The sequence below is a fragment of the Fringilla coelebs genome (assembly GCF_963513975.1).
Source record: "Fringilla coelebs genome assembly, chromosome: 11".
In the NCBI taxonomy this organism is placed as follows: domain Eukaryota; kingdom Metazoa; phylum Chordata; class Aves; order Passeriformes; family Fringillidae; genus Fringilla; species Fringilla coelebs.
The window spans coordinates 11918451-11934272 of NC_140037.1; the positions used below are offsets into that span (position 1 = coordinate 11918451).

Consider the following 15822-nt stretch of genomic DNA (forward strand, 5'->3'; position numbering starts at 1 on the left):
AGTTCTAATGAAGTGCAACACTTTTTTCTTTTCCCTACAGCTGTTATTTGTCATTTGATATAACTCTGCCTTGTGAGAGTTTTATTCCTGAATAGATGATAAAAGGACAGCTAGTATCAGAAGGCAGTGCTGGCATGAGAGTTTCGCTTTGTTGCTAACATAGAAGCCATTGCTCTCCTTCTAAAGGATGTGTTGTGTGGCTGAATTTGGGAAAGCCTTTCAACTCCTGAGGGAGCCAAAGCCAGCCTCTTCCCCTGTTCTCCCCCTTGCTGCTGTCCTGTCCTAATTAGCAGTTAAACTCCACGCCCTGTGATCCCAGTGCCAAGACACTGACTTCTGGCAATCACTGGAGGTTTGTTTTTCGCTGCAGTGCAGTAAACACTCTGTGTTTCTACACTGTGTGTTTCTGCACTGTGCTCCCAGATGAGGGCTGTGAGACCTGCTGAGTCAGCAGACACGGCCCATGCTCCTTGGGGCTCCTCTTCCTCTGCCCCAGAGGGGGGAGTTGTGACAGCCAGGGCTGGGTGACGTGATGGCCTGGGCACGGGGTGACCCTGGGGAGGCTCTTGGGTGGTCCAGACTGCAGAGTCTGCTGCAAGAGCTGGGCTCTGTTATTTTGTGTAAATCTGGTATTGAAGCTGCAAATCCTGGGTCTGCTAACTCTGACGTTACAAATAACCCCCTGATTCCTTAGAGTACGTACAGAACTCAGCTGAGCTATTTCAGTGTTAGACATTTCATGTTCCTGTTGTACAAGGATGGTCCTGCTGAGCTGAAGGTGACTCCCATACTCTCAAGATGTTTCTTGAGCTACCTCAATCAATGTGCAATCAACACTGGTGTGCTCCCATGCCTGACAGGGAAATACCATATCATAGCATGCTGCCAGCTCTGCTTGGGAAGCAGAGACTGTTTGCTGGACTCCACTCATTAATGTGCAAAGCTCTCATCTATTGCCAGCAGCGTGCCAAGCAAATTTTTGGATGGAATTTCTGTGAAGCTGTTTGTAATGCACACTAACCTTGCCTTATGTCTCCCTGTTCTCTCTTTGTTTGTGTGGTTTTGGGGCTCCCTTTGAAGGAGGAGGTGAGAAACATGCAGTGAGTTTCCATTTCCTACCTGGATATGTCTGTGTTACACTGCTGCTGAGGACTAGAAACCCTCATCCTTTCTAACCCTGCCAAATCAACCCCCTCTTAGAAAAGTATCTTTAATGGTTTGTGATATCCCCACTGCCCTGAAGATTTCATGGTGAATGTATGGCATTGGTATTTGTTACAAATACTTCTCCCTAGAAGACTCTCTATTAAGCCCACGCTTCATTTAATCCTTAAAACTTCTCTTACTTTGGAGTTAGTTCATAAACAAAATTACTTTATTGGGGACAAATAACAACATGGGGTTTCAGCAATTAAATGCAAAGTAGCAGGGAATCCTAAGGAGAGGAAATGGAGGGTCATAAATGGCTCTGAAGAGACTTGAAGGCTGAATTAGTATCTTATGCTTAATGAATGACAGCTCTTCAAAAAATACTGTTAGATAAAGCAATATAGAACTGGAGAAGAGGACTTCTCAGAAATTGCACTGACTGACAGATGGTTTTTCTTGTAGAAATTTAGGAAACTTGACCATTTCTCTTGTCTTTGGACAGGGTGGCAAATGAAAGCATGACCTCTAAAACTGATCGAAATTCCAGCACACTTCAGGAACAAAAGGCAGTGTGAAAAGCTATAGCTTTTTCCTCTATTTTGCCCCTGCCAGAGGAGAGTTCTCACACTGACTGAAGGTGCTGAGTTATTCCTTTGTTTCTGAGTTTACTCAACCAATACATGCCTAAAGCTTTTTTTTTAATGGTAGCAAGTAGGGTGAAAGGTAGCTTGGATTTGAGTAAGGGCAATGTAGTTACAGAAATAGATTCATTAAGGTTGGGAAAGAACACTAAGGTCATCAAGTCCAACCATTAGCCCAGCACTGCCATGTTCTCCAATAAGCTATATCACTCCAGTGCCACATCCTCGCACTTTTGGAACACTTGAAGGGATGGTGATTCCACCACTGACCTAGGTACCCTGTTCCAAGTGAAGAAAGGCTCCTCCTTGTCAGCAGTTTTTAAGAGCTGTGGCTGAGGGGGATGATCAGTCAACCTCCCAGGGTCCCTCCAGCTCTTTTGTTGCTGATGGGTTTTACAGCCACACCCTTGGCTACACAAACATGGAGGTGGAGAGGAGATTCTCCTTTACCAACCACCAACTGGCTTGAAAGGTCCACTCAGGATTAGCATTAAAGGGCTGCATGCAGCCCTCACCTCCTGGGTTCCTGATGGGAATCGTGAGGCTCAAGTGAACACATTACCACTTTGAAGTATGGAAGTGTGGATGTTAAGTAGTTTCAGAGAGAAGAAATATCTGTGGTTTATTTCTTGCTGAGAAATTTCATTAGGGAGATAAAGGGAAAGGAGGGGAAAAGTTTTAAGGGGACACTGAAAGCACCATCAATTGATGGTGGTTATACAACTCTAAAAGTAGGCCTGCCCTTATCACTACAGATTAGAAAGTACGACTCAGGGGTATTCCAGGATTAGGCAATTTAGCTAAGTACGTCAGAGTTTCTTTGGCTTATGTGCATGGTCATTTTACAGCATCTTTTATTCTTTCTGGAGCTTTTTTTTTTTCTTTTTTGCTGAGGGCAAAACATGGTTTGTAAGAGCAGAATCCAGCAATGCTCCTCTGCTGGAAGCTGTTGATAGCAAAGTGTCTGCCAGCCTCTTCAAGTATTATCCACAAGTGTGAGATCTGCTCTTGAAGGTGTGTATTGCTGCCTGTAAGTCTGACTACTTACTTCAGTAATTCAGGTGTCACTGTCCCATGGAGTCTTACTTGCCTTCAAGCCACTTGGATATTATCCACCACTAGACTCCCATTGAGATCAGTGTTGGAGCACATCCACTTGAACCATTTGTTCACACAGGCTTGTGTTGGAACACATTTACTCTGGACTTTACTGCAAAAACATCTTTTCTCCTTTTATAGACCCAGATGTGGCACCTCAGTGATTGTAAGTCATTAGGAAAAGAGCAGTAGCAGATGCCATCCAGCAATACATTTGGGACTCCCTAGTCCAAGTTTCTCATATCATTGATCGTTTCTTGTTGTTCATCCTGTACCCAGGAGGTCTGGTTCATCCTGTACATGAGGTCTGTAAACCCTGTGGAATATCTGGAGTGAAACTTTTGCTGATGTTCTGGGAAACAATGTTTTTGGACTCCTTTCTGGGAAAATAAGGGCATGAGAGTTTTTTTATTTTCCAGTATCATTATATTCTTACTGAACCAACTTTAACTGTTTGCATTGGACTTTTGCCTATGTAATTGTACCAGAGTCCCTAAAGTGTTTCCAGGTGAAAGTAACTCTCCATTTCCTGTGGGATTAGTAAATAGTTATGAATGAACCAGAAGGTCCAGAACAGATTTTCTTTTACTTTCTTTTCTCCTGATTTTATGCACTATGTCTCTCACAGTTCACGCAGTCTTGATGAAGCCATGACATCTTGGGACTCTTTCTTTGCCTGTCCATTTTGTAAGGAACATTATTCCTTTTCCTAGCAGATTGTGAAAACTGGATGAACAGTACTTCAGGTATCTCAGCCCTTTTCATAGCCCTTAGTCATGCTGCTTTCCTGTCCCTCATGGCATCATTTCTCTTCCAGCCTCACCTCCACTGCTTGTGCGTACTGTGGCTGTACCTGCTTCATGCCAGGTTCAGCATGAGGCCACAGGAGAAAAAAATGTGGGGTCTAGGGAATTCTATGATCTAAATCTAGCCCATGGGGGGTTTTCTTGTTTGAAAAAATATGTTAAGGTCTTCTGAAGAAAAGCCAGTCAACTGGGGCATAGCACTCCCTGTAAGGCATACCAGGGCTGTGCTGTAGCCTACAACTAGGCTATCACCTTGGAGATAATTTGGATCCAAATTATGTTTCTTTTTCCTAAGTCTAGTGGCAAATGCTGTGCAGAAGCACAGGTGATTATCACTCTGCTACTGCCCTAACACCCAAGCCTTCATTCAGTTAACCTAGAATTGGTGCAGAATGAGTTAAACACTAAATGGCCTTCATTTTTGTGTGGTGACTGTTTCTTTAGTAGCTTCATCATTTCCATATGCAATTCAAAAGAATTGTAGAGGAAAAAAACCACCTCCCATTCTCCCCAGCTAAGCAGGAAGAGCTGGGACTGGAGAGAGACTCATGCCTGGAATGTCAAGGCTAGGAGGTCAAGACAAGTTGTTAATTGTGGCATCTACTCCTTTGCAGTGGATGTCTGTGTTTGTAGTGACTGGTGCTGGCACTAAGGTTTAGTCAACAGACTGTGCTGGTGAGGCACAAGGAGGAGCAGGAGCAGCTCCTAGGCTCAGCTGTGGTGGTTCAGCAGGGCTCTCCAGGGCAGTCAGACAAAATTTTTAAGACTAAAATGAGCTGTGTTTTCATATCTGACTGTATGCTCTGCCTGACAGCTGCCTAGGAGTTGGTTGCTTGCACACAGCTCCTTTCTGGGAGCACACTTTGACCAACACCAATAGGAAAAAAACATTATTAAGTCTTTTAAGCCTGAGTTGACAGATTTTTTTTTTTTTCTGGAATAGTAGCAGATGGCAAATGGTGGTGGTACAGCTGCTAGGACTGGGAGAGGATGGATGTCAGTTTGTCATTTCAATGGATCAGGCAATAATTCATATTTATGTTTATACAGGGTCTTTCCTCTTTGAGAGCACTTTATAAACCAGGTGATAAATAATGGCCTGGAGTTAACCAGGCTGGTAGAGCTCATCCCTGTGCCCATGTGGCCAGTGTGGGAGGGTAAGCCTGGATGTGGATGAGGGCAGCTGCTTTACATAACATAGTGGGTTGTGGGGGTTTCAGGCAGAAAATGAGGGTGAACAGCTGGAATTCAGGGGGCAGCACTGGTATCCAGGGTGTCAGGTGCTACTTTGGGTATCTGGACTGACCTCTGGCTGTGTGGAGTTTTGTGTAGACTGTTCCCAAAGACATCTCTGTCCCACAAGAAGCTGCCTTAGGGGGTAGGTAGTCACCAGCTGTTCCGTCCTTGCAGCAGCCTGGGCTCTGCAGATCACCTGGCACTGGCAGAGGTGCTGAGGCTCCTTCTCACTCTGTGCAAGTTGGGGGGTGGCTCCAAGGCCACCTTGACTCTGACACTTGCTCTCCATAGCTTTGCTGGGATGTGCTGTGAAGGCAGGCAGTATTTCCAGGCCCACCTTTAGTCCAAGCATTTGGAATTGATTTGAGAAAGAATCAGGATTTTGTGTGGATTGGCTCACTATCTCATGGTGTTACTGCAGGTGATGAGTTTGGTGGATAGAACAGTGAAATGACAGAAACCTGGGGCTCATGAGCAGAAGGGGCACTTTTTAGCACTTTTGTATTTATTAGGAGCTGGATCAAGACCACCACTTACTCCTCCTCCATTACTAGCAGATTCAGTGGCCATAATTGCTTTCAGGAAAAACATCCCACTAGCAAGAGCTAGTTTAGAAATCCATAAGAACTTCAGCACTGTGGTTTTCCCTAATGTGAAGGGTCAGAACTTCCAGGAAAACACAGGAAGAAATCATTAAAAGGCACTTAATGAACATTAAATGGTATTTTAGAAACTTGAAAAATGTTGAAGGTAGGTAAAATGTCAACTTTATATAATTTTTCCTTTCTTTATACGATATTCAGATCACCTTTTCAGAAAGGAGTGCCTAAGGTGAGCAGGATGTGTTAGGATTAATTGGTAATAACATTTGGAAACTTGCCAAATACAGTTTCCTTAGGATGGTGTAAAAGCTTCTTTTTTTTTAATAAAGTATTTGAAATTCTGAAGAATGGGAAGTTGCTCTGCATTGGTACCAAAAGAGGGCTGACCACTTTTTAAGTGTTCAGAAGAAGATATAACTTAATAGTTTTTATTCATTTGAGAGTGAATGTCCAGCTACCATTTGTGTAACAGCAAGAGAAAAATCCTCCCCTTTACATTGCTTCCAGTGTAATGGTAAGTGATATAAGGAAGGGTACCAAATCATGCTAACAGGGCTGTTCTCTAATTTCTAGCTCATTTCCACAGACTTCTGAGCTCTGCTAAGGCTGTGAATCTGGCTGATCTTAGCCAAATGAAACTTACGAATCTCTGGGGTGTGAACACTGCCAGCTATTGCCCTTTTCTGCATTCAGTTAGAGTGGCTGAAGGCATGGCTCAAATATGGTTTTGGCAGCAAGACAATTAGAAAGTCATGACTTAAAAGTCTAAAATCCAGTAAATCCAGTCCTTCACCTGGCAATGTAAGCAATTCTCGAGCCATTAGCCAGGATAATATATGGTGCATAACTAATGTAATTGAAGCCCTACAGGGCTGGTCCTTTCTTCTCCAGGAAATGCTCTTTTTTTCTCCTCCTCCTACGAGCCTATCTTAGAGGTCCAGAGGGAAGGGCAGCTTTCACAGCTGTAGTGATGTACTGATGAGAGGGCTTGTGAAGTCAGGGATGCCAAAGCTATGCCAAAGTACCTGGTCTCAGCAAGGCAGAGGAGTAGGAGGAGAGTTTGCTTTGTGCACTGCCTTGGCCTTGCTCTATGCATCTGCAGGGCTGGCACAAGGCAGGGAGCAGCTCTTAGTGCCCACAGTTTTCCCGTAGGGAATGATGCCAGCAAACCAGATAATAGTTGGTAGCCCGTAGCATACTGCTGTTTTCTGGCTTTGTGGTTGTGCTGAGAGATCTCAAAGGACTGTTTTCAGGGGTTAAATTATTCTGGAGTTTAATGCATTTTTTAGGACTTTCATAATGTCCTTAAATTGGATATTTCCACATTGTCTAATCTTATATCCTAAGAATGCTGTGGGTTGGCAATACCTCCTGCCCTTTTTGTTGTTATCCTGTGTATCATTTTATGCAACACAGTCAGGATTTGAGAGCAGCTGACAGCCTGACAGCACTGTCTGTTTAACTGCAGGAAATCACACTTTATCCCTGTCTGAATGCTAATGGAGTAATGATAGCAGATAATTAATTGAATGCCTTTTCCTTTCTTTTGTTTATTCCTCTCTTTGAACATACTCCCTAAATACACAAATAAAATCCTCAATTAAAATTTATGGATTAATGAATTGAACAACAAATCTTTCTTTTTTTTTTTTTTTTTTGCCTGGATCTCAGTGAGAATTTTGCTGATTTTTCACTTGTGCTCTCCTGTCAAACATTTTCAGTTGTCAGAATGGGTAAGTATACACTGGGGTGTCATGTGGGTACATCAATGTATCAGTGCTTATCAGGATGGTGGAAAGAGATGACAACAGTCTGGGATTCCTCCTGTGTCATTGTGTGTGGTGTGGAAGCCAGGAGCTTATAAGGATCAGTGCAATGGGTCACACTCCCCTACAGAAGAATCATTCTTAATGCACTTTGATGGGGTAAATATTGTCTACCCAAGAATGACCCTTTAGAGTTTATGGTGTAGGAAATGCTTGTCAGAGTGAGGGCTGCAGGCTCAGCATCCCCCAGCACGACAGCATGGTCATCCACTTAATTACAGCAGTACACGATCAGTATGATTGCACATGCTCAGTGGTTCCTCTATGTCATAAAAAGAAAAAAATTGATCTGAAAGCGTTTCCTATGAACTGCCACTTAGCAGAACTGAGCACATGCTTTACATCTGCAGGCTGGAGGTTAGTGACATACAAGCAATCACACAGCAAGTGGCAGGTAAAAACAAACAGGAAAAAGAGGCTATCACAGCTAATAAAGAGTCTTGTTGCATGCTGAATAAAGCTTTTTATTACTTTATTTTTTTGCTTGAAGCAAATAGTACATTTTGTTTCTGTTTTGCAGTGAGCATAAGCTTTGGAAGGTTAAACAGAGTATTAGATTATGGTAAGTGGTCATCAGAGGCTTGCTTTACAGTCATGGCCTGTTAAATTGTTTACTGAACCTCATTATATATGTCTCTGAGGCTGATGTGTGTCTTAAATCCCATTTATCTGGAAGATCTGAGTCTGTTGATTTTTTCATAAAACCTGAATGAAAAACATAAAATTTAAGATTCTCTTTATTATAAGCTGTGGTTTATAGTATAATTATAGTAGTAAGAAGTCACTGCAAACATACCATTTGCATCAATAAACTTTTAGCATTTTGTTTAATATCTTCATTGATGATCTGGATTAGGGAATTGAGTCCACCATCAGTAAATTTGCAGATGACACCAAGCTGGGAGCGTGTGTCAATCTGCTGGAGGGTAGGAGGGCTCTGCAAAGGGACCTGGACAGGCTGGATGGATGGGCCAAGTCCAACAACATGAAGTTTAATAAGTCCAAGTGCCAAGTCCTACACTTCGGCCACAACAACCCCTGCAGTGCTACAGGCTGGGGACAGAATGGCTGGACAGTGCCCAGGTAAAAGGGACCTGGGTGTGCTGGACAACCGACTGAACATGAGCCAGCAGTGTGCCCAGGTGGCCAAAAAGACCAATGACACCTGGCCAGTATCAGGAATAGTGTGGCCAGCAGGAGCAGGGAGGTCATTCTGCCCCTGTACATGGCACTGGTGAGGCATCACCTGGAGTGCTGTGTCCAGTTCTGGCCCCTCAGTTTGGGAAGGACATTGGAACACTGAGCACGTCCAGAGGAGGAAACAAGGCTGGAGAGGGGCTGGGAACACAAACACCTGAGGGAGCTGGGGGTGCTCAGCCTGGAGAAAAGGAGACTCAGGGGTGACCTTATCACTCTACAACTCCCTGAAAGGTGGCTGTAGTCAGGTGGGGGTTGGTCTCTTTCTTCAGGCAGCAGCTGACAGAACAAGAGGACACTTCCCTGTGCTAAGGGAAGTTTTGGTTAGATGTTAGAAAGAAATTCTTCACTGAAAGAGTGATTGCATGCTGGAATCATCTGCCCAGGAAGGTGGTGGAGTCACTGTCCCTGGAGGTGTTTAAAAAAAGACTGGACATGGCACTCAGTGCCTCCTAACACCAGGAGGTATTAGGTCACAGGTTGGAATAGAGGATCTTAAAGGTCTTTTCCAACCCAGTTCATTCTGTGATTCTGTAATTCTGTTATTGTCTGTCTTGGCACATTTTTATCAACACAGGTTTTTAGACCTGCTTTTCTATAGCTGTCAGTTAATCAGGCAGAAGCTGGACAGACACCAGGGTCTGATCTCACTGCTGGGAAGAGGTTGGAACAGCAAGGTGACTAGTCATGCAGTGAGCCCCATGGCACTTGTCCATTGTGCTCATGGGTCAGCTTCTCACTTGCTGCCTTTGAAGCTGTTGTGTGTGGGTTTGTTTGCCTCAAAATGCTGTGCTGGGCACTGTCTATTTGGGAGCAACTCAAATCCCTGAACAGAGTGGGGGAGGAAGCAGCAGCCTGGATAGCAGGCTCACTTGGAGCTAGACTGTTCCAGGTGAGCAGAAGTTGATCCACAATTGTGTTTCTGCTTTGGTGCAAATCCTGTCAGTCAGGACAGTTCAGTTTCAGCACTGGATGTACAGGTAACAGTGCTAACTTCAGGTTGCATTGAGCATCTCTGTCTTGTTCACCTGCAGGAAACAGTTTTGTAGTTCTGTAATACTTCAGCAAGGAATGTAAAAGAACTTAATATGAATAACAAAGAAACAAGAGGTTTGGGTGTTTGGACGTTTTGAGATGTACAAAAAGTGACAACTTCCAGAAAAATATTTTATCTCCTTCCCTCCCCCCACCTTTTAATTCTGGTTCTAGGTTTAGGATATGCAAAACCACAGCCTGTAAAGGACAGCCCACAGCTGCTGTGTGGGAAAAACAAAGAGAGGCTGCATCTGTGCAACAGGAGCTTGGGCACCAGGGGATTTCCAACAGCCTCTTGAGGCAGGCAGTGCCAGTGACCCTGGTGTTTGTACAGTGATGCTCAGTTAATCTGTGTAGAACGATACCTGTTTGGATGAATCAGGTGCTGTTGGGGCAGCCTGCCAGTAAAGACTTTTACGTGTGTGGTTTATTGATTTGCAGAATTCATTGAGTTATTTCCACATTTCCTAGAACCAGGGCTTGACAATATGTCCTCAGATAACCTGTGTTGTTGGATAATCCAGGCAGAATGAGAGGTAGGGCCAGGGAACTGCTGGAGTACAGGAGCAGACTGCTGGAGTGGGCAGAAATAGGTTATTGGGACTAGAAAGGGAACTCAAATAAGTGCTGGGGCACAAGATGTTCTGGGATAAATTCCCTTTTGCATCATTTGCACATGCCTGTAATCTGCTCTGCAGCTGGGCTTCAGGTTGCTTGGAGTTGTTGTTTTTTTTCCCTAAACAATTTTGGATTACACTGTGAACAGTGTGTTGTACCTCTATAATCTGTAGCTTTGTGTTGGACTTCTGTAATGTAAAAGAACTTGTAATTTCTCTGAAAATGTGGAGAAGTCTGTATTACCAGTGTTACACTTGCCTTTCTTCCCCATTCCTGCCTCTTCATGTACGACTCCATAACTGGGGGATGGAGAACAGTGGCACGTGAGCCAGTTTATAATAAGTAGAAATTAAAAAAGGGATGGAAAATGTGAAAGCTAATAAGGAAATATAGTCACATGCCAACAAAGAGAAAAAGATACAGCTGAAAATATTGTTGCAGAAGCAGATAAATTTAAGTTGGAGATAAAGCCCTACTGCTATTATTTATGGGCCAGGCTTCCTTGTTTTATAGTGGGAAAATGTTAAAAAAAATAGTAATGAAGATCATTGGCAGGAGACTGCTCTTTACCTTTTCTAAAAGCCACATATTAGATGGCTTCCCTTTCTGCAGTGTCTTTGGGAAGGGGGGTCCAACCTCATCCTACTGACGGAAGGACACAAGCTGTTGGTGCAGGGCTGAGCATGCGGTGGTCTCACAGCACACCAGGGACTGCAAGGCTAAAGCAATGGTTAACTCAGATTACTCCTATTTTAATAATTAGCCAGTTGCCACTTCCCATACTTTGAAAGGCATGTTCTGCTTTGGTGGCATGCAATGTGCCCCCTCTTTTCAGTACTCAGCCATTAAAAATGCACTGATTTTCAGGACTGACCTACAAGTGGCTGTTTTATGGGTCTGACTTGCCCCTTCATCTCACCAGAGGAAAAGGATGAAGTTGAGCACATTCCCACATAAACTGGGAGATGGGCTTGTTTCTGTGAAACAGTACTGAGTGAACCCACTGGCTGTATTTCCAGGCACCCAGCACCTTGCCTGGGCCATAGGTCTGGTGGGTAGGAGAGGTGAGACTGCACCACTGAAGGTACAGAGCAGGGGAGGGCAGGTTTGCTCCCTGAGTGGAGGAGATGATTCTTTTCTTGATAAAACCATCTCATTTTCTCCCTGCAAAGAAGTTGTGTCAAAATAATACACACAATACTGTGCTCTTGGATTGAATCCAAACTATGAAGTTCATCCTCTGAATATTATTTCTATAAATTTTTTCCTTATATTTTTACTTCCTTTCAAATATTCAAGTTGGTTAAGAAAGACCAACAGAAACAGCTTATTTCTTCCAGCAGCTGGCAGTGAAGTAAGACTAGTAATTTTCCCCATGATTTTTCTAAGTTTTGGATTAAATCCATGGATGTGTTGTTTTAAGTAGGGAATATTCAGCTTTGTTCTGCTCTGCCTGGTTCAGAGCTGGATGTTGAATGTGTCTCTTTCATGCCCAGCAAAGGCAGAGACTTGCTTTCTACCTGCTTGTGTATAAATGTGCATCCAAGTTGGACAGGTCTGGTGAAGAGGGAGAGTTGTGGTCCAGTTAGTGGAGTCTGTCTCCAGTATCCTCTGGAAGTCTCCTAAATTGGATTGCTGATACCTCTCTGTCTCTGTTTCGCTCTCTTGAAAATTGTTTTAGAAAAGGAAATTCTGTTGCTGGGGGCACATTTTCTTTTTGTTGAAGTGCATGTTTTTGATCAAGTAAAAAAAAAGTTTTGCTGCAGAAGAGCATTCCCTCTGGGGTGCCTGCAGCCTCACTAAGCCTGGCCACAGTTGGTTCTGCCCTTGAAAATGGGCATAAATGGAATTAATTATATGGGGGACCAGGTTCAGTAACTGCATTTTAAAAGGCTCTCAGTAAGTTATTAAATCAGCAAGAAAGCAGCACTGAGGCCCAGCAGAGCTGTGTGCTGTGGTAAACCTGTGTATGTAAAATTTCTCTCTAAAAAGATTTTAGCACTTCACATGACCTCTGGTAGTACTTATTTTGAAGTGACAGTCTGTGTCAGCTGCACACTGCCGGGGGCTGTTCTCCAGTCTGGACTGCTTTCCGGTCAGCATGAAGTGCCCTGATATGAACTGTTGACTTGTCCTGGTAGTTTTTGTTGGCACAAACATAGCCATGGCCCACCTGCAATGCCAATGCAGCCGTGCTTTCCAACAGCCCTTGCATGATTTTTCCAAATGCTAAAGCCTGTGACCTGGTTGAATAGAGATGTAAGAGAGTTGTTTCAGGGATACTACACAAAAATACCTCTTTTCAGTAATTTTTAAAATAGATATCTACTCCACTAGACAGTGGATATGAGGGTTTGAAGAGGAGGTGTAGGTGGGATCAGTTGCATGGGATGTTGCCTGTATCACATAGGGGCACAGGTCTTCACACCTTAAATGTGTTATATACAACTGCTTTCTCTATATATACTCTCTCTGTGAGTATATATATATCTGCTGTCTAGTAATATTTTCCTTCCCACTGCTGCAGATACACCTGAAAGTTGCAGAGTTAGGAAAACCAGCTACTTTTTCTAGTGTGCTGTCCTCTAACTGAAATGTTGATCTCCTGCTGAAATGATACTCTCTGTGGTCATCAAAATGCTGAGTATTGACAGATGTCCTTTTCCAGAGCATAGCTAGTCCTGTAGTTACACCAGTTCCCACAAGACCTTCGGGTCTTTTTCTTAATGCAGTCCTCCATGCTGACTGGCAAACTGAACAGAAAGGCTTTTTGCCTCCCTGAAAATACACCAGACTCATGAAATGAGCAGCAAGTGCTGTTAGAATGTCACTGGTCACCCAGGTCATTGAAGGCTGCTCCTCACAGTGGAGCTATCAGGTGTTGTCCCACACAATACAGCATTTTCAATTCAATAAGGAATTAAATTAGTTTATACTTGCTGAGACTCTCTGTTGTAGAGCCTGAATGAACAAGCTGCAGCACATACTCTGCAGAGATGACTGACTGCAGCTTATTAATCACATTCTCTGCCCAGGACCAGACAGTGAAGAAGTGACTGACCTTCCACATTGAACTGGACAACTTTCACGTTAAAAAGACAGGAAAATATACCAAGTAAGATAAGTACATCCAAGGCTGCCTGCACGTGGTTCCTTGAAGAACACACAATTGTTAGCATGAGCAGCACAGAAATTCTGGTGAATGCATACCTGCTTACAGGCAAAAGAACAAAAGAGACTTCCTGTCTAACTGTTGTCAGTGAAATAAATAAACCACTGAAAACTTAACCTGCCTACCATACTCCTTTGGCCCATGATGGTCAGAGAGAGTCAAGCTGGCTGGTTAACAAGGAGAACAAAATCCTTCTATATAACCTAGAGGACCACCTGTACCTGACTCCCAGCTGTAGCCAAGTTAAAGGTAACACTTCTAGTGCAGACTGTTCCTGAGAAGGAACATGCAGGTCAATCATGCCTAGTTACTCTCCCTTGCTGTCGCTACTGGAGCAAAGTCTTATTTTCTAGAGTTTCAAATTCCAAGTGGACAGTAGAGTGAAGCCCATCAGAAGACTTAGGCCTAAAGAGGAGTTTTGCGTTGCAAGTTGTCCATCTGGACCTACACTAACCTCTCATGGTCTCTTCTTTTTTGTAGGCAACATCTTTGTTGTCAGCTTGTCTGTTGCAGACCTCGTGGTTGCAGTTTATCCGTACCCTCTGATTTTAAGTGCCATCTTCCACAATGGATGGACCATGGGAAACATCCACTGCCAGATAAGTGGGTTCCTGATGGGCTTAAGTGTCATCGGGTCCATTTTCAACATCACGGCCATCGCGATCAACCGCTACTGCTACATCTGCCACAGCCTTCGGTACGACAAGCTCTTCAACCTGAAGAACACCTGCTGCTATCTCTGCCTCACCTGGACACTCACGGTGGTGGCAATTGTGCCAAACTTCTTTGTTGGCTCCTTGCAGTATGACCCCCGGATTTACTCCTGCACCTTTGCCCAGACGGTGAGCACGTCGTACACCATCACGGTGGTGGTGGTTCACTTCATCGTCCCGCTCTCCGTCGTGACCTTTTGCTACCTACGGATCTGGATTTTGGTGATTCAAGTCAAACACCGGGTGAGACAAGACTGCAAGCAGAAACTCAGGGCAGCTGACATCCGAAACTTCTTGACTATGTTTGTGGTTTTTGTCCTTTTTGCTGTGTGCTGGGGACCATTAAACTTTATTGGCCTTGCTGTTTCAATTAATCCTTCAAAAGTGCAGCCACACATTCCAGAATGGCTTTTTGTCCTGAGCTATTTTATGGCCTATTTTAACAGCTGCCTCAATGCTGTGATCTATGGGCTTCTTAACCAGAATTTTCGGAAGGAATACAAAAGGATATTGCTGACACTGTGGACTCCCAGGCTGCTGTTCATTGATGTGTCCAAGGGTGGGACAGAAGGGATGAAGAGCAAGCATTCTCCAGCCATAACAACCAACAACAATCATGCTGAAATACACCTATGAGTCAGGACAGTACTATTTATTCTGGATTACAGTTGTATAAATAATATATAAGAACCTTTCCAGCTGTGTGCATTGCACAGCTGGTGTTGCCCTCATGCAAGGAAGGAGTCTGCAACCTTTCATGCTTAGCTTATCGCTGTGACATCAAGGCTTTGAATAAGGATTTTCAGAACAGCAATGACTGATTTTTTTTTTTTTTTAATATGTCATCTTTCACTGTGTGCCTAATTAATCGGTTTGGTTGCTTTTGCCACAAGCATGCCAATACCCGAAAAGGGAAGCGTTCAGAGTGCATGGAGAAATGCAGTTATGCTTGAAATGCAACCTTCAAGAGGCAGCAAAATTGCCATTTATTACACACAAACCTTTCTCCCCTCCCTCTGAATTCTATTTTTCTAGCATTAACTTAACCTGAACTGCATCAAACAAAGTGTAAACTGCATGGCTTTTTACATTGTAGATAAGTAACCGTATTAGCCAGCAGGTGTATGTATGGGCATGGTGTGTGTTTTCCTTTTTCTTTTCTCTTAAGGTTTAGGAGCTAGTCTGGGCTAGATGTGAGGCAGGCAGAAGCCAGACCAGTGTGTGTCTGATGCGCTCATTTTAATTGAGTATCTACAGACATTAAGTACCCTTGCACTCTCCTTCCCAGGCCATGAGTAAGTATATGACATATGACATAATCTAATTGCAGTAAGATACTTGGAGCCTGATTCTAATTTAGGCAGTATCCTATCATGGCCAGCAGTCATTCCAAACATCTTTCAAAAGTCACTGCTACATGAACATCACAATAAAAAAGATGAACATAGCAGAGTCCCATCTGTGTAACGCAGATTGCGACTTTTAAGTTCCAGTAACATTTACACTTGCAGCCAAAACAGAAGGGGAAGGCAGTGTTTTTACAAAAATCCCTCTTTTTCCCCATCACAGAACATGAATTTGCTGATGGGAGTAAAAGTGAAGATTTTTTTCCCATTTTATTCACATACAGAACTGTAATTAACTCAGAGTGGGGAGACAAAAGCTGCTTAAGCATAATTATGCATCAGTTCTGTTTAAGCCTGGACTGTGCTATCTGTATCATTGGAAA

The 15822-nt window shown here is 43.6% G+C and overlaps 1 protein-coding gene across 1 annotated transcript in view; it reads left to right on the forward strand.

Moving 5' to 3' along the window:
- The window catches only part of GPR50 (G protein-coupled receptor 50), a gene marked incomplete at its 5' end in the record, with an annotated part of 41265 nt that extends 26183 nt beyond the window's left edge, over positions 1 to 15082 (forward strand). The window contains one exon of the mRNA XM_084213177.1: positions 13861 to 15082. Within this exon, the coding sequence (XP_084069303.1) occupies positions 13861 to 14729 (869 nt within the window). The 3' untranslated portion in view covers positions 14730 to 15082. The remainder of the gene's footprint in view (positions 1 to 13860) is intronic.
- Positions 15083 to 15822: the final 740 nt, after the last annotated feature.